Here is a 27,919-nt window from a genome sequence, read left to right as displayed (position 1 = left end):
AGTAATTGTTAATTATATAATTAAAGATAAATAAAAATTTCTTTTATTTAATAATTCTCATCTCGTTCAAACAATTTTATAATGATTACTTATTTTCTCCTTTTTATTTCAGAAAACCACAAAGAAATATAAATAAAGTTTTTCCATTATTTTTAAAAGTACATTATTTAAATATTGAGAACGAATTTGAATATTCAACAAATTATCTAAAAAATTTATCAAGTCACAATGAAACGATTAAAAAAAGTTGTCGAGTTTTTCACCCCAATAGAAGATCTTTAAAATATAGAGAATTAATTAAAGTTCCTCATTTGGAAACCGTCATGGAGCAAACAAAAGGATTTCCATATCTTTTTCCATCTGTGAATTTTCTTGAAAGTGAATAGAAAATAAATTAATTAAAAATTTTTAGACAAAAATTAATAATAAATTAATATAGGTACCTATATATTATTATTATTATTATTTATTTTATAATAATCGTAAGTTTCCTTTCCGTTAGCAAATTCTCTGCATTCATTTGTTTATTTTGAAAATTAATTTTTGTGGGTTATTGTCATTTTTTTAATGTCAAAAAAAGAAACAAAAAAAAAAAACTCACAAAATTGACAAAAATTCCATTCCATATTTTTTATTTTCCTGACTTTTTCCTAATTTTCATCAAAAATATTTACTTTTTTCTTATCCTGCTAATAAATTGAATTCCTGCAACGAATTTTATTATTCATGAAAGAATTTAAAATATATTTATAAAAAATAATTTAATTCTTGCGAAGAACTTTACAAAAAATTTTAAATAATTCATTTGTTTCGAATAATTTTATGTAAATTCTAATTTAAATAATTGAATTGATGAAAATTTTTACTATCCATGAAAACAATTCAATTCTTACGGAAATTTATACAAACCATTTTTTAAATAATTGAATTCTATTTGAATATTTTATGAAAATAGTAGATATATAGAAAATCATTGAATTGAGAAAATTTTTTAAATATATAATTAAATTTTACAAAGAATACAATTAAAAAATTTGTCAATAATTGAATGTCTGTGGGAAATTTTATTAAATTCTTTTGAAAATAATTGAATTCCTAAAAAAATTTTTAGTATTTATAAAAATAATTGAATTCATGCGAACGATTTATTAGAATTTTTTTAAACAATGGAATTTCCAAGAAGAAATTTATTACTTTTAAACATAATTGAATTATTGTGACGAATAATGTTATTTATGAAAATAATTGAATTTTGAAAAGAATTTGATTACAATACCTCAAAATAATTGAATTTTCGGGAGTAATTTTCTTATTTATCTTTAATAATTGAATTCTTTCGAAAAATTATTTGTGTAAATAATTGAATTCTTAGAAAAAATTTAATTATAATTTAAAAAAATAATTGAATTATTTCAAAAAAATTTAATTAAAATTATATTTGAAACAATTAATTTCTTTCGAACAATTTTATTAAATTTTTTTAAATAATTATTCAATCCTTCCAAAAAATATTTAAAAAACATTTTTTTAAATAATTGATTTTTTCGAGGAATTTAAATTAAGTTTTTATGAATAATTACATTTTTTGAGCAATTCCTGTAAAATTGTATTAAAAATAATTGAAATCCTGCTATGAATTTTATTATTTATGAAAATAATTGAATAGTTGCTAGGAATTTTATTATAATTCTCAAAAATAATTGAATTACAGAGAAGAATTTTATTATTTTTGAAAATAATTGGATTATTGCGGAAAAGCTTATTAAAATATTTAAAAAGTATTGAATTTCTGTGAAAAATTTTATTATTTTTGAAAGTAATTGAATTTTTCATAAGAATTTTATGAACATTGTTTTAAATAATTATTTAATTTTTTCGAAATATAATAAATATTATGAAAATTTTATTAGTTTAAATAATTGAATTCTTGTGGAAAACTTTATTTGTGAAAATAACTGAATGTTTCGATTATTAATTTAAAATAGTAATAAAAATAATTGAAATTCTTCGATGAGTTTTATTATTTATGAAAATAATTAAATTCATACTTAGAATTTAATCAAACATTTTTTAAAAAATTGAATTTTCATGAAAAATTTTATTATAAGTGAAAGTAATTGAAAAATTGTGAAAAATAAATTGCATAAAATTTTGTCAAATAATTGAGTTTTTCGAAATTTTTTTGAAAATTAGCGAATTAAAAGTAGTGTAAATTCTCTAAAAAAAAATATTATTTATATTCTTTGTTCAGAAAGTTGAATATATAATAATTTTTTTACCTTCTCTATTCTTCAGAATAATTAAAATTTTCGTAATGAAGATTATTTTTAATTTATAGGTATCAAATAACAATTTTTGCGAAATTCAATTTTCCTCGTACAAGAAACTTTAATTATTTTCAATTTTGAAAATCTGATGTCAAATTTGAAATTAGTATCAAAATTTGTTAAAGTTTTTTTATATACTTTAAAGTTTAAAAATATAATATAATTTGAAAATTTAAATCTAATTAGTTTTTCAGTTATGTGTCATAATAAGTATTTCTTTAAAAATTACTTAAATTAAAATGACTTGAAATCGTTTATTTATTTTTAATTTTCTTTTTACAATGGCCAGAAAAGAAGATTACAAAATTTACCTAATTTCGAAAGTGTGAAAAATCATTTTTGACAATTTAATCACATTCTCAATAATAATATTTAAAAAATAGAGAAAATTCGAAGGTCTCAGTAACTGTTGCATACAATTGTCGGGAATATTTTGAGTTTTTATTTCCAATGAAGAATCATGGAAATAATTTTTAAAGAATTGTCTCAAACTTTCTAAATAGACATTATTAAATTCATTTAAATTTGAGACTTTATTTAGTAAAAAACCAAAAATTATGCAATTCACATAGAGAATGCATGAAAAACTAGATATTCTTTTAAATAAAAGGAAAAATAGATTCACGGATGAGTTCATCAGCCGATATGTGACGTTTCTAATCATTTGTGGTATACAGGAACTGATAAGATTGATAGAAACAGTTACAAAAAGTAACAGCACGAACTTGATAAGAATTATTAAAATTATTACAGGACGTGAAACGAGAATCACAATCCTTTTTATAAATTGCATGACAAATGCTCTTGAATTGGAAAATTTTTTATTATTAGTTCCTAAAAATGTACTTTCCCACGAAATAAATGAGAAAATGAAGAGAGAAAAAAAGAAATAAATAAATACAATGAATATTACAATTAAAGTGTCGGAAAAATTATTTTCGTTCTTAAAAATTTGGAAAATGTTGAACATCTTTCGATGATTGAAAACAAAATTTTGACAATTGTGAGAAAAAATCAAAATTTTATGATAGATTGAAAAAATTTGTGAATTTTGAATAGAGTTGTAATTAAATGGAAAGTTTTCATAAATTTTCGAGAATATTTGAATTGGAAAAATGAAAATTTGAAAGAAGACTTTTAAGAGAAAAAGAAAAGAAGAAATTCCACTATGGAAACAGGACAAACAAGTAAGAAGCAATATTAAGAATCCAAATGCTAAATCTTTTGTTAGAATTGTAAAATTTGATTGTTCTTTCTTTTTTGGTTGTTCATAAATTTCGGTTCGAATTGAAATAGGCGTTTGATTTAATTCTTTCATCAAAGTTGCAATAACTTCTTTCCTTTTTGTTTTTTCAATTTTGAGGCACTGAAAAATATTTATAATTTTAGAATTCAATTGAACTGCGACCTAATTTTAGTATTTATTATCAGGGTGGTCACAAGTTTCAGTTTATCAATTTACTGACATTAAAATTACTTTTCCTGACAAAATTCTTTTTGCAGGAAAATATGAATGTTTACGAAAAATGATAGTAAAATTTATGAATTTTAATCATTTCTAAAAATTACAATTATAACGTTTTCTGAATTCAATTATTTTCTACAATTTCCAACTAAACTTCATCTCTGAATCAATTAATTTAAATAATTTTCCAAAAGTTCTTCTAGAATTCAACTATTTAAATACATAAACTCAATTTTTTATAATAATTGTAACTCTTCATAGTTTTTTCTCAAGTTGTTAAGGTATAATATTTTCAAAAAATTATAAAGAAATTTTTATAATTAATTTTTTAAAAATATTTCCAAACAATTAAAATTTGGTAAAATCTTTTAAAAATAATTGAATTTTTGAAAAGTATAAATAGAAATGATCAAAGTTTTGAAGAATTTTAAATATAAACAGAACCATGATTTTTCAAAAATTTTATTATGTCCAAAAAGTAAATTTTCATAAATTTTTATTTACATTGTTCGAAGATAATATTGAATCTTAAAAAATTATTACAAAACAATTCTAATAATTAGTTTTTAAACATATTTTTATGTAATTTTTGAAAATAATTAAATTTCTTTAAAAGAATTTTTGTATAATTAAAAAAAAATAATTAATTTTATGATGAATTTTAATTAAAAATTTTGTACATAATTTTTTCCTCCAAAATGTTATTATTTTTCGAAATATGTAATTGAAAATACTGAATTTAAAAAAATTAGAAGCTAATTTCCATTAATTTTCAGTTTTCAATTTATCTTTAAAGATTTTTTATTAAAATTTTTGATAATTTTAAAAAATTGTAACAAAATACTTGAAATAAATAAATAATTTTTAATTCAATTTTAAAAAATTTCAAGTATTCAAAAACAATTTTTGAAATATTTATTTATATAGTTATTTTTCGCATCATAAAAATCAAAATAAGTTGCACTTTTTTTACTAAAAATTGTGGTATTTTGTTGCAATGTTTGTAAAAAAAAGTCTAAAAAGTAGAAATTTTTGAAAATAAGTCAAAAAAGTCTCAATTTTCTTAATTTCCCTGATAACAAAATTAAATATTTTTGTTTAATTATTATTCAAAAATTTTTAATATAATTTTAAGCAAGAATTTCATTTTTCTCATAAATAATAAAATTCTTCTCAAGAATTCAATTATTTTCAATACAATTTTAATCAAATTTCTCGAAAAAATACTATTATTTTGAAAAATATTAATTAAATTCGATTATTTTCAAGAATTAAAAATTTTAATATATAAATTTAATTATTTTCGACAATTTTGATAAAATTCTTTTTAAACAAATTCATTATTTTCAAAATTTTTAATAAAATTCCTTCAAAACATTCAATTATTTTCAAAAATTCAGATAAAATTCTTCGAAATAATTCAATTATTTTTATGAATTGTAAAATCCTCCGCAAGAATTCAATTATTTTTATAAATAAGAAAATTCTTGGCAAAATTAAAATATTTTTATAAATAATAAAATATTTCGAAAGAATTTAATTATTTTCAATACAATTTTAATTAAATATCTCGAATACAATTTTTTTTAAATATTATTTAAATTCAATTTTTTTCAAGAATTGTAATATAAATTCAATTATTATCAACAGTTTTGATGAAATTCTTTTTAAAAAATCATTATTTTCAACAGTTTTGATGAAATTCTTTTAAAAAAATCATTATTTTCAAAATTTTTAATGAAACTCTTCGAAACAATTAAACAATTCAATTATTTTTATAAACTGTAAAATCCTCCGCAAGAATTCAATTATTTTCATAAATGAGAAAATTCTTCGCAAAATTAAAATATTTTCATAAATAATAAAATTCTACAAAGGAATTCAATTACTTTCATAAATAATAAAATATTTCGAAAGAATTTAATTATTTTCAATACAATTTTAATTAAATATCTCAAATACAATTTTTTTAAAATATTATTTAAATTGAATTATTTAGAAGAATAGTTTTAATAAAAATTAAATTATTTTTTGCAATTCTGATAATATTCTTTAAAACAATTCAATTATTTTTATAAACTGTAAAATTCTTGTCAAGAATTTAATTTTTTCCTAACATTTCCCTCACTTAACTGACAAAAATTTTGTTTTTCTGACTTTACTGACATGTGGCCACCCCGATTATTTAGTTATTAATTAAAATTATTCATTTTTTATATCATCTATTTATGGTTTTAAAATTTTAATAAAATATTCTGTTTTTCATTTAATTTATTTCAAGAATATATATATTTTGTTCTTATATTTAAGAAATGAATATATGAAAGAGGGAGAAATTTAGTAAGAGTTGTTTGTAAATTAAATATTAACTCACCTTGGAAACCAGTGAGGAATGAGTTAAAAAACGTTTGTCTTCCAAGTCATTGGGAATTTTTTCTCTTATCTCCTTATTCTCATCATGATGTGCTGTTGGTTTCAAAATATTTGTCAAATTTTCCGTACAATTTTCATAACAGTGATGGTTGATTGAAATTCCGAAATCTGTTCCGCCTCTGAATCTTTCCTCATTGCAGACATTACACCGATGACAATTTTCATCATCTTTCACTGATTAATTATAATAATAAGAATATAGAATTATAAACAAAATTAAATTTAGAAATAAATTATAATTAGTATTTATAAAGAACTGAAATAATTCACCGGAATAAAGTTGTTGATTTGTGTTATATTCTCGTTCCCAATCACATAAGCAAATTTCACAAAATTTTTGATAATCGTCTTCAGATTTACAGAGGCAACAATAATTTTTTCTGTCTTCTTCATTTCCTATAATCTCACAATCCACAGTAGATGGTACAGAGAGAGTTTCGATTGACATTTCGGAGTGCATTTTCGACAAACTGCATCTGTAATTTTTTTTTAAATTTGTATTATATAAAAAATAATTTCTAAATTAAAATAATAATTATTTATTAGGTATTTAAATTAATTATTTATTTATTTATTATTTAATTATTTTGAAAAAGTCTTTGCCTACTGGTATATATTATTGATTTCCAAGGATTGTGAACTAGCATCAGAATTAGAAGATGTGTAGAAACATCTGCAATTACTTTTTTTATCCACAAGAGATACTTCTTTCTGCTGTAATTCATTGAATTCTTCTCGTTTTTCATCAATATCTATTTTTAAATTTTGCTCCCAATCAGCACAGTTACAAATAATGCAACTGTCACACTGTAAAATAATAATAATTAAGCTTTTCATAGAAATTAAAATATTAAAAAATTTACTAATGAATGATGTTTGAAAAAAAATGAATTTCACAAAATTACTGAAAACTATATTCTTTTCAAATTTATTAATATATTACTATTTTTACTAGCAAATGATCGCAATATTCCATTTATTATTATTTTGTAAATTAAAAAATTTTATATTTTCAAGAATAAACATCAATTTTTGAATAATTACAAGATTTTAAATTTAAAGAATTTATTTATTATTTTTTATTTATTACCTATTTAAATTCGATTTTTTCAAGAATTTTAATATAAATTCAATTATTTTCAACAGCTTTGATGAAATTCTTTAAAAAAAATTATTATTTTCAAAATTTTTAATAAAACTCTTCGTAACAATTCAATTATTTTTATAAATTGTAAAATCCTCCGCAAGAATTCAATTATTTTCATAAATAATAAAATTCTACAAAGGAATTCAATTACTTTCATAAATAATAAAATGTTTCGAAGGAATTCAATTATTTTCAACACAATTTTAATTAAATTTCTCGAATACAGTTATTTTAAAAATATTATTTAAATTCAATTATTTTCAAGAGTTTTCATCAAAATTCAATTAATTTCATCAATTCTGATAATATTCTTTGAAACAATTCAATTATTTTTATAAATTGTAAAATTCTTGTTAAGAATCCAATTATACAATTGTAAATAATAAAATTCTTCTGAGAAATTCAATTATTTTCAATACATAATTTTAATAAGTTTTCTAGAAAGAAATTCAATTATATTCAAGATAATTTTAAAAAGTTTCTCTAACAAGTTCAATTATTTTTAAAAAATTATAATAACATTTTTCTAAACAAATTCAATTGTTCTCAAATGTTTTTAATAATTTCTAATGTATAATTTTAATATAATTGAATAGGAAAATCGTTAATTACAATTATTAATAATAAATTTTAATAAAAATATTGCCAAGAATTAAATTATTTTCAACACAATTTTAATTACATTTTCCCCAAGAAATTCAATTAATGAAAAAAATGATGATAAAATTCTTCAAATGAATTCAATTATTTTCAAATTTTTTTATAATAACTTTACTAGAATTTAATGATTTTCAGTACATCGACAATTTAATTATTTCTGAAAATAATCTAATTCTTGAATAGAATGTTATTAAAACTTTTTAAAATAATTGAATCCCTGTGAAAAAATTTATTATTTCTACAAATAAATAAATTTTTGCAAAATTTAAAAAAAAGTGAATTTTTGAGAAGAATTTTATTAAAATTGTATTTAAAATAATTGAATTCCTGTGTAAAATTGACTATTTATTGATATTATTAAATTCTTTCGGAGAATTGAAAAAAAAAATTTTTTTAAAAGAATTTATTTTTCCCGTGGAATTCATTTAAAATTGTATTTAAAATAATTGAATTTTTAGCAAAAATGTCATTATTTATGAAAATAATTGAATTCTTGAATTGAATTTTACTAAAATTTTTTTTAATAATTGACTACCTGTGAAAAATTCAATTGTTTTTAAAAATACATAATTGAATTTTCTCGGAGAATTTTCACAGGATTTTTAAAAATAATTGAAATTTTAGGAGAAATTAATTAAAATTTTATTAAACATAAGTGAAATCCCGATAAGAAATTTAATATTTATATAAAAATAATTGAATTTTTTACGAAGATTTTTATTATTTGTAATTAGACTTTTTGCAATGAATTTTATTACAATTACTGAAAATAATTGAATTCTTCATAAAATTCAATTACTTTCAAAACATTCATTAAAAATTTTCGACATTTTTGATAAAATTCTTTTAAGAAAAGATTTTTATTATTTGTAATTAGACTTTTTGCAAAGAATTTTATAACAATTACTGAAAATAATTGAATTCTTCACAAAATTCAATTACTTTCAAAACTTTCATTAAAAATTTTCGACATTTTTGATAAAATTCTTTTAAAAAAAAGAATTTTTAAAATTTTAAATAAAATTTCTTCAAAAAATTCAATTATTTTCAAAAATTTAGTTAAAATTCTTCCCAAAATTAAAATATTTTCATAAATAAGAAAATTCTACAAAGAAATTCAATTATTTTCATAAATAATAAAATTTCGAAGGAATTCAATTATTTCCAATACAATTTTAATCAAATTTTTCGAAAAATACAATTATTTTTAAAAATAATATTTAAATTCGATTTTTTCAAGAATTTTAATATAAATTCAATTATTTTTAAAAATTCGTTCAAAATATTCAATTATTTTCAAAAATTCAGATAAAATTCTTCGAAACAATTCAATTATTTTTATAAATTGTATAATTCTTGTAAAGAATTCGATTATTTTCAATACAATTTTAATAAAATTTCTAGGAAGAAATTAAATTACATTCAAGATAATTTTAATAAAATTTCTCTAACAGATTCAATTATTTTTAAAAACTGTAATAAAATTTCTCTAAACAAATTCAATTGTTCTTAAAATTTTTTAATAAAATTCTTTGTAAATTTTAATTATTATCAAAATTTTCAATTAAAATTATTTTAAAAAATTACATTATTTTTACGAAATTTAATGAAATTCTTTAAAAAAAAACGTAATTATTTACAAAAACTCTAATAAAATTGTTTAAAAGAATTTAATTTTCTATGTATAAATTCTTCAAAAGAATTCAATTATTTTAAAGAATTTTAATCAAAATCTTATGTATGTTATGTTATGTATGTTATGTTATGTTATCTTATGTTTATCTTATCTTATCTTAATTGTATTGAAAATAATTATTATTTTCAATACAATTTTAATTACATTTTTTTGGAAAGAATTCAATTATGGAAAAAAATCTTGATAAAATTCTTTAAATGAATTCAATTATTTTTAAATTCTTTTTTTAAATACTTTACAAGAATTCAACGATTTTCAGTACATTAATTTGAAAATAAATTTAATTGAAAATATTTAAAAAGAAAAATTAGTAAAAAAGTTCAGAAACAAAATACAAGCATCAAATTTGTATTTGAAAATATCTTACTTTCGCTGGTTCTCCACAAGGACATATTTTGTTCTCAATTGTTTTATATCCTTCAGGACCAAAATCTTGAGAGGATTTCTTCTAAATTTAAATCAATATTAAAACAAAAATTTATAGAGATATGATAATATTTATAAAAAAAAGTATTAGTAAAAAGAAAAAAAAATAAATAGAAGAATATTATAATTACACAAATTTGAAGCTATATTTGTATACCAATCCAGAATTTTCCAAGCAATTAAGTTCTTTTGATAAATCGCCAGCTTGTCGAGACCAAATTTTACGATTATTTTTTATGCTCCGTAAACAGTTGCACAGTTTTTTACTGTATTCTTCTAAACGAGAAATTTTCTCTATTTCTACGCTTTCTCCTTTACGACTTCTCAACGAATTATCGATTCGAGTGAAATTACATTTATCTTCGTTAATATTATTTTCAACATTTGCCTGCGATAAAGTTTGTAAATATTCTTTCTCCTTGCATTCAATTTTGAAAATCTCATCACGCAACTTCTTCTCCTTCACTGCCAATGATTGGAGAACACACATTTCATCCTTATTCAAATTTCCTTCATTTGTTTTTGGGCAATCTAGAAAAAACAATATTAAATATTTAAGTATATTAATTAAAATCTTTTATTTATTTCTATTTTAAAATGAAAATTTTAGGAAAACATTTTAATTGTTGGATAAGTACCATATACCTTGTTGGTCATCATCAGTTTTTGAATGTGGAAGCATAGTTTCGAGTGTGTTTAATTTTTCTTTTAAGCTTTTGAGATGAAGTTCCATTTCTAGAATTTTATTCTTTCCTCGTTTCACACGTGCACTAGAACCTCCTTCACATGCAATTGCATCCCCTTTTCTTAATTCCATTTTTTTTTCTTTTTTATTAATTATTTTCTATAATTATAGCAAAGAAATTGAATTCAAATTCATCTTTTTTATTCCAAAACGGTGAGTGAAAGTTCCCAAGATTATTTGTGTCAGAAACAAACATGATAATTTTTTTTAATTTTTAAACTGACGTTAAGTGGTTAAATCTCATACTTGAAGTTGGTTTTATGAAACTTGTAACTAATTTCAAGACTTAATAAAATAATAACAATTTCAATATTAAATTAGATATTAATCCATTTACCTATTATTATTTTGTAAATTAAAAAATTTTGTATTTTCAAAAATAAACATCAATTTTTGAATGATTGCAAATTCAAAATTTTAAAAATTCACTTATAAGGTATATAATATTAAAGATTTCTTGTATATTATTATTTAAAAATTTTAATAAAATTTTTCGCAAGCATTTCATTATTCTCACAAAATAATATTTTTTTAGAGCAATTCAATTATTTTCAATACAATTTTAATAAAATTTCTCGAAAGAATACAATTATTTTGACAAATATTAAGTAAATTCGATTATTTTCAAGAATTAAAAATTTTAATATAGGTATAAATTCAATTATTTTCGACAATTTTAATAAAATTCTTTTAAAAAAAGAATTTTCAAAATTTTAAAAAAATTCAATTATTTTCAAAAATTCAGATAAAATTCTTCGAAGTAATTCAATTATTTTTATAAATTGTAAAATCCTCCGCAAGAATTCAATTATTTTCATAAATAAGAAAACTCTTCCCAAAATTAAAATATTTTCATAAATAATAAAATTTCGAAGGAATTCAATTATTTCCAATACAATTTTCATCAAATTTCTCGAAAAAATACAATTATTTTTAAAAATAGTATTTAAATTCGATTATTTTCAAGAATTAAAATTTTTAATATATAAATTCAATTATTTTCGACAATTTTGATGAAATTCTTTTTAAATAAATTCAATTATTTTCAAAATTTTTTAATAAAATTCCTTCAAAACATTCAATTATTTTCAAAAATTCAGATAAAATTCTTCGTAACAATTCAATTATTATTATAAATTGTAAAATAAATTCTTGGCAAGAATTCGATTATTTTCAATACAATTTGAATAAAATTTCTAGGAAGAAATATTAAATTCTATTCAAGTTAGTTTTAATAAAATTTCTCCAACAGATTCAATTATTTTTAAAAACTGTAATAAAATTTTTCTAAACCTAAACAAATTCAATTGTTCTCAAAAGTTTTTAATAAAATTCTTTGTGAATGTCAATTATTTTGAAAATTTTCAATTAAAATGACTTTAAAAAATTACATTATTTTTAGGAAATTTTATTAAATTTTATTAAATTTTATTGAAAATAATTGAATTTCTATAAAAAGCATTTTATTATTTATGAAAATAATTGAGTTCTTACAACGATTCATTAGAATTTTTTAAAATAATGGAATTTTCAAAATGGAATTTATTATTTTTAAAAATAATTGAATTTTGAAAAGAATTTTATTAAAAAACCTCAAAATAATTGAATTTTCGGGAGTAATTTTCTTATTTATCTTTAATAATTGAATTCTTTCGAAAAATTATTTGTGTAAATAATTGAAATCTTAGAAAAAATTTTATAACAATTTTAAAAAATAATTGAATTATTTCAAAAAAATTGAATTAAAATTTTATTTAAAACAATTAATTTCTTTCGAACAATTTTATTAAATTTTTGAAAATAATTATTCAATCCTTCCAAAAAATATTTAAAAAAAACATTTTTTTAAATAATTGATTTTTTCGAGGAATTAAAATTAAGTTTTTATGAATAATTACATTTTTTGAGCAATTCCTGTAAAATTGTTTAAAAAATAATTGAAAGCCTGCTATGAATTTTATTATTTTTGAAAATAATTGAATTATTGCGGAAAAGTTTATTAAAATTTTTAAAAAGAATTGAATTTCTGTGAAAAATTTTATTATTTTTGAAAGTAATTGAATTCTTTATAAGAATTTTATGAACATTGTTTTAAATAATTATTTAATTTTTTCGAAATATAATAAATATTATGAAAATTTTATTAGTTTAAAGAATTGAATTCTTGTGGAAAACTTTATTTGTGAAAATAACTGAATTTTTCGATTATTAATTTAAAATAGTATTAAAAATAATTGAAATTCTTCGATGAGTTTTATTATTTATGAAAATAATTAAATTCATGCTTAGAATTTAATCAAACATTTTTTAAAAAATGGAATTTTCATGAAAAATTTTATAGTGAAAGTAATAATTGAATTATTGTGAAAAATGAATTGAATAAAATTTTGTTAAATAATTGAGTTTTTCGAAATTTTTTTAAAAATTAGCGAATTAAAAGTAGTGGAAATTCTCTGAAAAAAATATTATTTATATTCTTTGTTCAGAAAGTTGAATATATAATAATTTTTTTACCTTCTCTATTCTTTAGAATAATTAAAATTTTCGTAATGAAGATTATTTTTAATTTAGGTATCAGATGACAATTTTTGCGAAAATTAATTTTCCTCGTACAAGAAACTTTAATTATTTTTAATTTTGTAAATCTGGTGTCAAATTTGAAATTAGTATCAAAATTTGTTAAAGTTTTTTTATATACCTACTTTAAAGTTTAAAAATATAATATAATTTGAAAATTTAATTCTAATTAGTTTTTTCAGTAATGTGTCATAATAAGTATTTCATTAAAAATTACAAAAATTAAAATGATTTATAAAGTGAATAAAAATTTATGCCTTTTCAAAGTTCCATATTTTCCGTATTAAAAGAAAATTTAAAAATTGTTTTAACTGAGAATTGAATTTTTTTTTTAAATTGAAAATTTCGACTACTAAAAATTCCTAGTAGTCGAAATGCAGAGAAATACTCAACTTTCTTTTTTCTTAATAAATACGAAGCAAATTAAAAAAAAATGAATTCAATATAAGTCTTTGAAAGAAAATTTCGATTATTTTTTGAAGCCCTCCACGTTGGGTTCTTATAATTGAGAAAAAGTTGAAGATGTTTCATAATTGATCTCCCTGAACCCGTTGAGGAGAAATGTTTCTCGGTTAATTCGTCGAATTAGATCGGACAATTAAACGGTCACGATCTGGTGTGACTATGGAGTCAATGAAGACTCTGGAGCTTGCTCTGGAGTCTGTCATGTTTTGAAGAAGGAGTTTGTTGCTCGTAAATAATATATGTACAAGATATGAGTCAGCTCTTTAAATGTGACGAGGTGGGTAATAGGGGAGTAGAGAAATTATACTCCGCGATGACAAAAGTCGCTTCGTGTTTTAAAACTTTGCGGGAGTCGCCTTAAGTCGCCCGCACGTGTTGCTTCGTCTCTTGTGTCTGTTATTTACATCGACACCCACGCCGGCTCAAAAACTGTACATTCAGAAAAAAGAGAAAAAGCATTCGTGTTACTTAACTTCAATCAAAACTCTGATGTACCAGTTTAACACAAAGTCTCATCCACTGTGGATCTTGTTATTATAAAATTCCTTAAGATTTCGCTCTCCGAAAATTAAATTGTACTCCTCTTATTTATTTTTTAAATAATTCTTTTTTTTATTTTTAAAAATCCTTTTTTTTAAATTCTTCTTATTCTTCTTCATTTCTTTTCTTACTTGAAAAGCAAATAATAGAAAAATTTTCCTTTCTTTTTTTTCAACGATTTTAAATGATGAGATAGTGTAAATAAGTCCTTGAATTTTTTAAAGCAAACACACTCGAGCCTCGTATGTCAAGTCGTTAAGTACAGACAAGAATTTCTTCTCATCCGCATATGTTGTTTTCAATTGCCTCGAAGAATTTAAAGCCCCGCAGTGATTCAAATAATTATGTTGAGGTCCTATTGACAAAACTTTGGGATTTCTTCCGTAGTTTCAATTTTATGTAAAAAAATTTTTAACTCCATTGTGTGAAAACTGTGAATGAAAAAAAAATATGTTTAAAAGTGATTGTATAACAATAACAGTGAGTGGAAAAGGAATATATAAATATATAGAGAGACATTGAGATTATATTTGAAGTGAAGGAAAAGCGTCATTATAGAAGTGGATTTTCTTGTGGACAAGGTTTATAACATGTACGTCAGCAATTTTTATTCTGTGTCGCGTAAGCACCTTTTATATCACGCAATTATTCTGCATTACGGTATATATAGTGTTAAATATCTGATATTTTTAAAATAATGTTTGACAAGAAATTACAGCACAATTACATGAGAAATTTCAAATTATGAAATCAACATTGAAATAATTTTTGGAAAAATTTAAAGTGAAGCAATACTTGAAAATTATTCAAGTATTCTTGAATAATTTTCAAAATAAAAATAAATAAAAATATTGCAATTTTTTTCTCCTTTAGAATGTCATTTAAAAAAAATTTACGTAAGATGAGATTAACCAAGAATTTTTTAATTATAATCTAACGAATTCCTTCAATTATTATAATTATGTTTCTTATCACATGAAGAATTTTATTACTATTTTTATTATTATAATTATTATTATATGACAATAATAATGAATGCTATATAATAAATAATTAAATTATATTTAAATTACGATTATTATAATAAAAATAATAATTTTATTTCCCGTAAAAATATAATATATTCAAAACGGGAAATTCTTGACGTGACTATTATTAAAATAAAAAAAAATCATTAATAGTCAATTACTGACAACAACTTTGGAAGAAAATGAATGTTTGTAAATTAAATTTTTAAAGAATGCGAATTGAGTAATAATTTTTTCTTACTTAATTGGAATAACGGTTTGAAATTTGCCTCACAATTCAAAATAATTTGAATTCACTGGCATAAATTCAGTATAGTTATTATATATATTGCAAATCTCTAATTGAAAGAAGATTAAAAATTTCGTAAAATTCTGAACAGTCTTATTAAACGTCCATTTATTATTATTTTGTAAATTAAAAAAAAAATTTATTTTCAAATATAAACATCAACATTTAAATAGTGTCTGATTCAAAAGTTTTAAAATTCATTTATAAAATACGATAACAATTTTGATAAAATTCAATTATTTTCATAAATAATAAAATTCTTCGGAGTAATTCAATTATTTTCATGAAGAACAAAATTTTTTTGGAGGAATTCAATTATTTTCGTTAATAATAAAATTCATCGGAAGAATTCAATTATTTTCAATACAATAATTTTGATAAAAATTTTTTGAAAGAATACAATTATTTTGAAAAATATTAATTAAATTTTATTATTTTCAAGAATTAAAAATTTATATCAATTCAATTATTTTCGACAATTTTGATGAAATTATATTTTAAAAAATTCATTATTTTCAAAATTTCTAATAAAATTCCTTCAAAACATTCAATTATTTTCAAAAATTCAGATAAAATTCTTTAAAATAATTTAATTACTTTTATGAATTTGTAAAATCCTCTGCAAGAATTCAATTATTTTTATAAATCAAAATATTCTTTGCAAAATAAAAATATTTTCATAAATAATAAAATTCTTCGGAGTAATTCAATTATTTTCATGAAGAACAAAATTTTTTGGAGGAATTCAATTATTTTCATTAATAATAATAAATGTTTTGTAGGAATTCAATTATTTTCATTAATAATAATAAATGTTTTGTAGGAATTCAATTATTTTCAATACAATTTTAATAAAATTTCTCGAAAGAATACAATTATTTTTAAAAATATTAATTAAATTAAATTATTTTCAATAAATATGCAGCTTTAACAAAATGTCCAGAAAAAATACAATTATTTTATAAAAATATTAATAATTGAATTCGATTATTTTCAATAATTCTGATACAAAATTCTTCGAAATAATTCATTAATTTTTATGAATTGTAAAATCCTCCACAAGAATTCAATTATTTTTATAAATAAGAAAATTCTTGGCAAAATTAAAATATTTTTATAAATAATAAAATCTTTCGAAAGAATTTTCAAGAGTTCAATTATTTTTATAAATTGTAAAATTCTTCTCAAGAATTCAATTATTTTTATTATAAAATTATTTCCGAGAATCCAATTATTTTTATAAATAGTAATCAAATTTTTCTAAAAAATTCTGCAATTATTCTCAAAAGTTTTTGATAAAATTCTTCGTAAATTGTAATTACTTTTAAAAATTTTTAATAAAAATTATTAAAAAAAACTACATTATTTTCACGAAATTTAAAAAAATTCTTTAAAAAAATTTAATTATTTATGAAAACTAATAAAATTGTTTAAAAGAATCTAGTTTTATATCAATAATTTTAATAAAAATTTAATAATAAAATTATTAATTTACGATAATTAATAATAATAATAATAATAAAAATACACGATTATTTTAAAAACTTAAAAGAAATTCTTCATAGATTTCAATTACGTCCAAAATTTGCAATAAAAATATTTTAAAAAACTCCAGTATTTTGAAAAAAAATCAAATAAATTCTTCAAAACAATTAAATTATTTCCAGTACAATTTTAATATAACATTCTTTGGAAGAATTCGATTCTTTTTATAATTAATAATATTCTTTGTGCGAGAATTTAATTATTTCCAATGCAATTTTAATCATTTAATGATATTTCTCGAAAGAATTCAATTATTTTTAAATTTTTTGATAAATACTTTGCATAAATTCAATGATTTTCAGTAGATTAATTTAAAAAAAAGATAGGTAACATTTAAAAAGAAAAATTTTTTTAAAAAAAGTTTAGAAACAAAGAAGCAAACAAAAACTAACTTCAAATTGCGAACAGATTACCAGAATACAACAATTTATAGACGAAGATAATAAAATAATTATTATAGATACCTATATTGATATTATTTTACTATATTGAATTATTGATTAAAATTTCAAAAATAACAGTTGAAGATAATAGCATTTAGCAAAAATATTTTGAATAATTATTATTATAAAAATAGAGTATTAAAAATTAATTTACTGTAAGAAATTTTCATTTTTTAAATTTTATTCAAAACATAGGATATATCTGCAATATGGGTAACCACAGCTATAAAAATTATGCGGTAACCGCATGTCACTAAAATTTCTCATGAAAATTTTATTTTTAATTCTGTAATATTGGTGATAAAAAATATACTTAAATTAATGAGAAACAGCATTAAAAGCAAAGTAGATAGAGTAGAATTTTAATTTTTAATTAAAAGTAAATTTTAAATTTTTATCTCTTTTCAGAAACGTAGAGATCACGTAATGGAGAAATTAAAAAGAATTGATATAAAAAAAAGACAATGTCCCATTATTGTCTCCATAGGACAACTTAGCTGAGATTTTGATAAACAATAAAGATCTTCAGTGCAATTATCTATTTGATAAGAAGAAATAAAAGTTTTAAAACAATGGGTTTGGAAGCAGACTTCACTTGCATTTTGCGAGGTACGTAATCAAGCTATTATCTTTTAATTGCAACAATTGTAATCATAAAGCTAACCAAATAATGTTCTTATCTAAAAAATAACTTATAAATAAAAAAGTCGATCCACTTTCATATCGACAATTTAATTATTATTTTTTAATTTTATATTAAATAAAAAATGTTTCACAATTACTTACTAAAAAAAATTTAATTTTAATGTATTGAATTAAAAAAAATATTTTTTATCATTAATAATTATTAAAAATAAGTTATGTACCTTTTTTCATTTTTCAATCTTCAATCTCTTTAGATTTCGTGCAATTTCTTGAAGCCTTAAATGAAGTGAAACTACCATCAAATTTGGAAAATATTCGTGAAAATCTTTTACGAAGATCAAAAGTAACTCTTCTTAATCTCGCGATTGGTCCACCATCTTCGCCTGAACCTTATCTAGACATGAATGCCGGCAAGGGTCTTTTGTTAGCGACAAAACAAGAGACACAACTTCAGGAATACATAAATACCGAACTTGATTCAGAGCCAAAAGTTAATCAAGATTATTATGAAACATTTCAGGAAATTAATAATCCAAAATCCGAGAATTTCCCATCGATAGAAGACGAAGCGGGCAATTCGTTGGAAAATACTTTAACGACAATTTATTTTGGTTTCTCAGCAACGCAGACGAGGATAAATTGCAATAAATGGGGACAACTCTCAAGAAAGAGTGAAATCAAAATTCCCTTTATTGATTCTCTTCGACCTTGTTGGATCGGTGAGTTTTAAATCTGAAACAGAAAAAATTGAAAATGTTTTTTTTTGGTATTCTTTTCTTGTATTTAAAATAACATGAAAAAAAATGAGACTATGAAGAAATAAAGAGTTTTTAAAAATTTTCACAGGTTTATTGGGTTCTTACCTTTTGATTTACGGAAGTGAAAAAGATAGTCGACCCAATGCAGTTGTTCCTATACGAGGATACAGAGGACGTCCAGCACCAAGTGTTGATTCTAAACGAAGTGATTCTGCCTTTGAGATTTTTTGTCCTGGTCATAAAACCCTACAGGTAGAGTTCATTTTAATTAATACAGGATTATTGCCACAAAAATTTAACTTTTTTTCTTCCCTGACTTTTCCCTCATTTCCAGAAAGAATTTTGACATTTTCCCTGACAGTAAAGAATATTCTGATTCACTCTAAAAATAATTCGATACTAAAAGAAAAATAAAAAAAAAAAATAAGAAAAAAAAATAAATAAATAAGAAATTTTCTATTATATTCATTTACAAATTTTTTTCAAAAGTAAAATTATTCGAAAACATCAATAACTTCATTTTTAAATAAATTCTTAATCATTATTATAATTCCATAAGAAGTAAGATTTTCAAAAATTTCAAATTCAAATCTTTTGAAATTAAATAACTTATAATAATTAAAGATGGCCCAGTGATAAAATCATTATTTTATATTATAAAAATATCCTAAATCCTAAAAATTATTTTCATCATTTAAATTATTTTCTACAATTTTAATAATAATAAAATTCTTTTTTAAGTAAATCAATTAATTTTCGAAAAAGTTCTTTAAGAATTTTCAAATTCATTTGTTTACAATATTCAATTTTACGAAATTTCAATTATTCGGAAATTCATCAATTAAATACCTATATTATTAGAAAATAAAAACTTCAAATAATTTTTTAAAAAAATTCAATTAAACATTTTTTAATAAATTAATTTCAAAAATTCAATTATTTCTAAAAATTACGCTATATTGCTTTTAATATTTAATTATTATCTAAAATTTTAACTAAAATTAATTTTTTAATCAATTTTTGTTAGAAAATTCTACGAGAATTCAATTATTTAAATACAAAAATAAATAATTTATTAAATAGTTGAATGTTTCTTAAAATTAAATTCTCATAAAGAATTTTATCAACAAACTTTTAAACAATTGAATTCTGTTGAGGAATTTTAATAAAAGTTTTAAGAATAATTACACGTTTTAAGGAATTCCATTAAAATTGTCATAAAAATGATTGAAACTCTGCGATGAATTTTATTATTCATGAAAATAATTGAATTTCTGCAATAGTTTGTAATTTCTCCAAAATTATATTTTTTTAGTGTTTTTAACTAAAATTCTTCTATAAATAAATTATGTTTAATAATAATTTTTGAAAAAGTTCTTTGACAATTTTAAAATTCATTTGTTTATACAATTCAATTTTACAAAACTTGAATTATTCAGAAATTCATCAATTAAATTTATTATTACAAAATAAAAACTTCAAAAAAATAATTTCAAGTAAAATTGAAATAATCTTTTTCAAAAAAATTCATTCTTCTACAGAATTGATAGTTAAAAGTATGAAAAGTTAAAATTTACAAAGATTTTAATTTGAAACTTTTTCAAAATTCAATTATTTCTAAAAATTCATTTTTAAATCAATTTTTAATTAGAAAATTCTACTAGAATTCAATTATTTATAAAAAAAAACAACTAATTGAGTAATTGAATTTCATAAAGAATTTTATTAACAAATTTTTAAATAATTGAATTCTTTCGACGAATTTTAATAAAATTACACTTTTTGAGGAATTCCATTAAAATTGTATTAAAAATAATTGAAATTCAGCATTGAATTTTTAATTACTTATGAAAATAATTGATTTTTTAAAAAGCATTTTATTATTTACGAAAATAATTAAATCCTTGAAAAAATGTTATTATTTATGAAAATAATTGAATAATTGCGAATTTATAAAAAATTTGTAAATAATTGAATTCCTGTAAAAATTTTTATTATTTTATGAAAATATTTAAATATTTTCATAAAATAATAAAAATTTTTACAGGAATTCAATTATTGGTTTGTGTAGAATTTTATTTAATTTTTTTCAAATAAATTGAATTCTTTTGGAAAATTTTATTAAAATAGTTGATATTAAAAATCATTGAATTGAGAAAATTTTTTGAAAATAATTGAAATTTTTGAGAATTATTAACAACTTTTAAAATTAATTAATTTCTTTTAAGGAATTTGATAAAAATTTTACTCAAATTTATTATATTAAAGAATTTTATAGTAATTATTGAAAATAATTGAAAACTTCTTCAAGAATTTTATTAAAATTTTTGAAAATAATTGAATTCCTGAGAAGAATTGAAATAATAATTTTTAGAATTTAATAAATTTTCTTTACAATTGAAATTTTGCCAAGAATTTTATTGAAATTTTCGACAATAATTTAATTCTTTCGCTATCTATTTATAACAATAATTTAATTCTCAACGGGAATTTTTAAAAAATTTTGAAAATTTAATTTTCGAAAAGTATTTTTATCAGTTTTCAAAAGAATTGAATTCTTATGATGAATTTTAATATTTATCAAAATAATTGAATTTTAGAAAAGAATTTTATTAAAATTCCTTAAAACCAATTGATTTTATGGGGAAAACTTTGTTGTTTATCAAGATCATTGAATTCTTCTGCAGAATTACTTAAAAATTTTTGAATATTTGCAATTGAATTATTGCAACGAATTTTATTAAATAATGGAATGTTTCTTAAAATTGAATTCTTTCGACAAGTGTAAATAGAATTTTTAAGAATAATTTCATTCTTTGAGGAATTTATTTAAAAATTTATTAAAAATATTTGAAATTCTGCGATGAAAATAATTGAATTCCTAAATGGATTTGTATTATTTTATGAAAATAATTGAACCCATCGTAGAATTGTATCAAAAAATGTTTTTAATAATTAAATTTTTGATAAATTTTATGTAAATATTAAAAATCATTGAAATGCGAAAAACTTTTGAAAATAATTGAAATTTTGGAAAGAATTTTATTTAAATTTTTGAAAATAATTGAATTTTTGGCGAAAATTTTTGCTATTTATAAAGATAATTGAATTCTTGATGAGATATTCGTTAAAAATTTTTTTAAATAATTAATTTCTTCGAAGAATTTTATTACTTTTGAAAATAATTGAATTCTTTTGATGAATATTGTTATTTATGAAAATAATTGAATTTTGCAAATAATTTTATTAAAATTTCTAAAAATAATTGTATTTCTATGAAGAGTTTTGTTATTTATCGAGATAATTGCGTTAAAACTTTTGAAAGTAATTAAATAATATTAAAAAATTAATTCTCGTTAGAAATAGAAAAAAATTTTTGAAGATTTTTGTATTAGAATTCGTGGTAGTTTCATAGTTTATGAGTCAAACAAAAAAGACACATGATTCAGAATTTTCTTCTGAATTCTAAAAATTTAATTTTTTCCAATATAGAGAAAACTAAAATTGATTAATATTTCAGTTTGTGGCAAAAACACCAGAAGAAATGGAAGAGTGGGTGGCAATCATCTGTGAAACGAGTGCCAGAGAAAATGACAATAAGACACGCCTTCGTGGATCTTCTTTCACGGAGACAGCACAACTGGAGCAGAAAGAGAGAAAAAGTTCAGAATCGTCGTTAAAAGATGAAAAATATCAGGACGCTGATTTTAGACCTTCTTCGTTAAGTAGAGAAAACTTACTGAGTCTTCGAATAAAAAGTGTCGAAAAAGAGGCGAATAGCGATATTCATCTAAGAGAAAAAACAACAAAGTTACTGAATCAAGAACAAAATGATGATAAAACACCTCCATTACCTGCTAGAATCCCTCGAAGACTTCCTTCGCTGCCTCATGAGGATGTTATTCCTTCGTTTCCAATTATCGACGAACCCTACGATGAAGACGATATTTATCACAAAATTGAAGATTTCCGCGACGGCACAGCTTATCAGAATTTCATGGTTGCAAAGAAGGAGGATGAGAAGAAACAACAAGAGTTGAAGAGAAACGGTTGTCCCGACACTTACGACGACGTCGCCACCGAAATCAAACACACTGACAACGATAAAAGAAGAGAAGAAATTCAGGAAGCCTATGACGACGTTCAAATGCCTCAGAAATCGACTTTACCAGAAAACGAAGCAATTGTCGATTCTCCAGAATTATGTGACGATGCTAAGGTATTTATATCAGAAATTGAACCAGTGAATGTATTTCAAAATAGGGACTTTACGGACCAACAATGAAAAATTACGGACCAATTACAGACCAGTTGCTGACAAAAATATAACCAGTCTGAGTCAAATAAGAAAACATTTTACTTAAAAACTATAAATTAAATTTGTCAACAATAAAACATGAAGAAATTGATAACTCCAAGTCTTGGACTCAGAGTGATCAATTTCTTCATGTTTTATAATAATTAATAAAAGATGGCAAATTGATAAAATCATTATTTTATATTATAGAAATATTGTACTTCTTCAAAATTAATTTCATCATTTCAATTATTTTCTAGAATTTTAATAATAATAATAATAATAATAATAATAATAATAATAATAATAATAATAATAATAATAATAATAATACTAATAATAATAATAATAATAATAAAATTCTTCTTTAAGTAAATCAATTAATTTTCGAAAAAGTTCTTTGAGAATTTTCAAATTCATTTATTTGCAATATTCAATTTTACGAATTTCAATTATTCGTAAATTCTTCAATTAAATATACAATAGAAAATAAAAATTTAAAATAATATAAAAAAAATTCAATTAAACTTTTTCAAAAAAATTAATTTCAAAATTCGGTTATTTCTAAAAATTCACGCTATATTGCTATTAATATTCAATTATTATCTAAAATGAAATTTTAACTGAAATTCATTTTTAAATCAATTTTTATTAGAAAATTCTACTAGAATTAAATTATTTAAATACATAAATAAATAATTGAATATTTCTTAAAAATTCAATTTCCATAAAGAATTTTATCAACTAATTTTTAAATAATTGAATTCTTTCAATGAATTTTAATAGAATTTTTAAGAATAATAATTACATTTTTCGCGAAATTCGATTAAAATTGAAATTCTGCGATGAGTTTTATTATTTGTGAAAATAATTGAATCCCTAAGAAGAATTTTATTATTTTTGAAGAATATTTAATTTTTGCGACGAATATTATTACTCTTGAAAATAATTGAATTTCTGCAATAATTTGTAACTTTTCCAAAATTAAATTTTCTTTTTCTTGTTTTTAACTAAAATTTTTCTTTAAATGCATTGTTTTTAATAATTTTCGAAAAAGCTCTTTAAGAATTTTCAAATTCATTTGTTTACAAATATTCAATTTTAGAAAATTTCAATTATTTGTAAATTCTTCAATTAAATATATATTAGAAATTAAAAACTTCAAATAATTTTTTTTGAACAATTTAATTAAACTTTTTCAAAAAAATTAATTTCAAAACTTAATTATTTCTAAAAATTTACGCTATATTGCTTTTAATATTTAATTATTATCAAAAATTTTAACTAAAAATAATTTTTTAATCAATTTTTATTAGAAAATTCTACGAGAATTCAATTATTCAAAATTTTAAATACAAAAATAAATAATTTATTGAATAGTTGAATGTTTTTAAAATTGAATTCTCATAAAGAATTTTATCAACAAATTTTTAAAAAATTGAATTCTGTTGAGGAATTTTAATAATTAAGTTTTAAATAATTTAATTCTTTCAACGAATTTTAATAAAATTTTTAAGAATAATTACATTTTTCGAAAAATTTGATTAAAATTGTATTAAAAATAATTGACATTCTACGATGAGTTTTATTATTTGTGAAAATAATTGAATTCCTAAGAAGAATTTTATTATTTTTGAACAATATTTAATTTTTGCGAAGAATATTATTACTCTTGAAAATAATTGAAATTCTGCAATAATTTGTAACATTTCCAAATTAAATTTTTCTTTGTGTTTTTAACTAAAATTTCAGATTTTCAAAGATTTTAATTTGAAACCTTTTCAAAATTAATTATTTTTAAAAATTCACGCAATAATGCTTTTAATATTTAATTATAATCTAAAATTTTAACTAAAATCCATTTCTAAAAAATTTTTATTAGAAAATTCTACTAGAATTCAATTATTTAAATACAAAAAAATCAATTTTATTGAATAATTGCGTTTCTTAAACTTGAATTCTCATAAAGAATTTTATCAATAAATTTTTAAATAATTGAATTCTTTTGACGAATTTTAATAACGTTTTTACAAATAGTTACACTTTTTGAAGAATTCGATTTAAATTGTATTTAAAAATAATTGAAATTCTGCAATGAGTTTTATTATTTATGAAAATAATTAAATTTCTAAAAAGAATGTTATTATTTACGAAAATAATTAAATCCCTGTAAAAATTTTATTATTTATGAAAATAATTGAATTTCTTCAATAATTTGTAATTTCTGCAAAAATTATATTTTTTTTTTAGTGTTTTTAACTAAAATTCTTCTACAAAAAAATTATTTATTAATAAATTTTGAAAAAGTTCTTTGAGAATTTACAAATTCATTTGTTTATTCAATTCAATTTTACAAAACTTGAATTATTCGGAAATTAGCCAATTAAATATATTATTAGAAAATGAAAACTTCAAAAACATAATTTCAAGTAAAATTGAAATAAACTTTTTCAAAGATTTTAAATTTGAAACCTATTCAAAATTCAATTATTTCTATAAAAATTCGCGCTATAATTCTTTTAAAGTTCAATTATAATCTAAATGTTTAAGTGAAATATTTTTTTAAATCAATTTTTATTAGAAAATTCTACTAGAATTCAATTAAATTTAAATAAAAAAATAACTAATTGAATAATTGAATTCTCATAAAGAATTTTATCAAAAAATTTTTAAAAAATTGAATTTTTTTTTCGACGAATTTTAATAAAATTATACTTTATGAAGAATTCAATTAAAATTGTATTAAGAATAATTAAAATTCAGCGTTGAGTTTTGAATTATTTATGAAAATAATTGAATTTCTAAAAAGAATTTAATTATTTACGAAAATAATTGAATCCTTGAAAAAATATTATTATTTATGAAAATAATTGAATGATTACGAATTTATAAAAAATTTGTAAATAATTCACTTCCTATAAAATTTTTATTGTTTTACAAAAATATTTAAAGGTTTGCGTAGAATTTTATTTAATTTTTTTTTAAATAAATTGAATTCTTTTGGAAAATTTTATTAAAATAGTAGATAGTAAAAATCATTGAATTGAGGAAAATGTTTGAAAATAATTGAAATTTGGTCAAGAATTTTATTAAAATTTGTGAAAATAATTGAATTTCGAAGAAGAATTTTATTAAACTTTCTAAAAAAAATTGAAATTTTGACGAGAATTTAAAAAAATTTTTGTACATAATTGAATTTTTGTGAAGAATTTTATTACTTTTGAAAATAATTGAATTTCTGCAATCATTTGTAATTTCTCTAAAATTCTCCAAATTATATCGTAGAATTTACGAACTTTTCGTCCTGTTTCTATCAAATTATGGACTTTACGGACCTTTTTTCTAAAAAACAACTGACTTTTACGGACTTGAAGCAAATTTACGGACCTTTACGGGATTCACGGACTTAGTACGAGCCCTGTTATTTATATTTAATAGTTTTTAAAAATTTAGTTCTAATACACTCTTGTATTTAATAAATTCCAGATGAATGCCGCCGATCAAAAAGAGAAGAAACTTTCAGGTGCCGCTCAAATAAAAGCCTCAAAGAAATCCTTTCTCGATCGTATGCGAAATCGAAGTTACATCGTAAAGAAGGAAAATAAAAATAAAAAACGAAGCTTATCACCTGCATCGTCAATATCATCGGAAGCATTGCCCACTTATGATGACATTGCCACTATCGTAATGAATCATCCCGAATCTGACGTTACTAGTGAACAATGCGAATACCTTTCACCACCCGTTCCACGACCAATTTACTCAATTCCACCCTCAGTCACACCCTGTTCATTGGAACAATTGTACGACGACATTGCCGTGTGTCAAGAGAAATCCGCCAAAGAACCCGAAAGTACAAAAAGTAATTCAAGCAATTCATTCGAGACGGAAATTTCAAAAGTGGATTTAAATTTTTTAACAAATTCATCGAAGACACCGAACAATAATGAAATGGAATTCGACTATTATCAATCGCCAAAAAGCAATCGTGTTTTACAAGTAGACGATGCACTTTATGACGATGTTGCTCTCTTGATGAAATTTCGAGCAAAGCAACGCGAATCGACTGTTTCGAATTTTGAAAAAGTTTGGAGTCGTTTCAGTAGTGGGAGAAGTAAAAATTCCGTTAATGAACCCGACGATAATAATGGCGAAGCGAGAGTCAATAGACTTCAAAAAATCGTTAACAAAATTGAAAATACCCTCAGTAAATCGTCAATGAAACCTTTACCGTTATCTAATAATTCCAAGTCACAATCTTCGACAAGTGTCACATAGTTTTCATTCACATTCATTCAGGGCTCGAAGCAGTGAAAGTATTTAAAAATACGGACTTTACGGACCAAAAATTAAAAATTACGGACCAACTAACAAAAATAGAATCAGGCTGAATCAAATGAGAGAACATTTTACTTAAAACTAGAAATTCAATT

The 27,919-nt window shown here is 20.3% G+C and overlaps 2 protein-coding genes across 5 annotated transcripts; one reads left to right on the top strand and one right to left on the bottom strand.

Moving 5' to 3' along the window:
* Nucleotides 1–259: 259 nt before the first annotated feature.
* LOC122497874 lies at nt 260–11,164 on the bottom strand. Its single transcript, XM_043605242.1, has 8 exons — nt 10,800–11,164; nt 10,312–10,685; nt 10,096–10,173; nt 6,833–7,032; nt 6,496–6,701; nt 6,167–6,399; nt 3,513–3,693; nt 260–276 (listed from the first exon to the last, which is right to left on the bottom strand). The coding sequence occupies exons 1-8, from the start codon at nt 10,969–10,971 to the stop codon at nt 260–262; spliced, it is 1,461 nt and encodes a 486-aa protein (XP_043461177.1). The 5' UTR covers nt 10,972–11,164.
* On the top strand, nt 3,285–27,900 carry LOC122497900. 4 transcript variants are annotated; one of them, XM_043605298.1, is made up of 6 exons: nt 3,285–3,514; nt 18,195–18,395; nt 18,686–19,150; nt 19,278–19,441; nt 22,710–23,408; nt 26,973–27,900. In XM_043605298.1, exons 2-6 carry the CDS (start codon nt 18,359–18,361, stop codon nt 27,762–27,764), a joined length of 2,157 nt encoding a protein of 718 aa, XP_043461233.1. In that variant the 5' UTR covers nt 3,285–3,514; nt 18,195–18,358; the 3' UTR covers nt 27,765–27,900. The 4 variants fall into 4 exon arrangements, with proteins under 4 accessions (XP_043461233.1, XP_043461230.1, XP_043461231.1 ...); XM_043605295.1 differs by lacking the exon at nt 3,285–3,514 and adding an exon at nt 14,906–15,073; XM_043605296.1 differs by lacking the exon at nt 3,285–3,514 and adding an exon at nt 14,906–15,102.
* Nucleotides 27,901–27,919: the final 19 nt, after the last annotated feature.

This window comes from Leptopilina heterotoma, unplaced genomic scaffold (genome assembly GCF_015476425.1).
Source record: "Leptopilina heterotoma isolate Lh14 unplaced genomic scaffold, ASM1547642v1 Lhet_14, whole genome shotgun sequence".
NCBI classification, from domain to species: Eukaryota; Metazoa; Arthropoda; class Insecta; order Hymenoptera; family Figitidae; genus Leptopilina; species Leptopilina heterotoma.
Note: the sequence above shows the minus strand (reverse complement) of the source record. Positions and strands in the feature narration are given on the sequence as shown.

Excerpts from the sequence above, each read along its gene's own strand:
- LOC122497874 (XM_043605242.1), bottom strand. The coding sequence starts at position 10,971 with ATGGAATTAAGAAAAGGGGATGCAATTGCATGTGAAGGAGGTTCTAGT. Across the intron at positions 7,033-10,095 it reads CTTGTGGAGAACCAGCGAAA|TGTGACAGTTGCATTATTTG; the intron begins GTAAGATATTTT and ends ATTATTTTACAG. Across the intron at positions 3,694-6,166 it reads ATTCCTCACTGGTTTCCAAG|TGCCTCAAAATTGAAAAAAC; the intron begins GTGAGTTAATAT and ends AATATTTTTCAG.
- LOC122497900 (XM_043605298.1), top strand. The coding sequence starts at position 18,359 with ATGGGTTTGGAAGCAGACTTCACTTGCATTTTGCGAG. Across the intron at positions 19,442-22,709 it reads CTGGTCATAAAACCCTACAG|TTTGTGGCAAAAACACCAGA; the intron begins GTAGAGTTCATT and ends TTAATATTTCAG. Across the intron at positions 23,409-26,972 it reads AATTATGTGACGATGCTAAG|ATGAATGCCGCCGATCAAAA; the intron begins GTATTTATATCA and ends AATAAATTCCAG.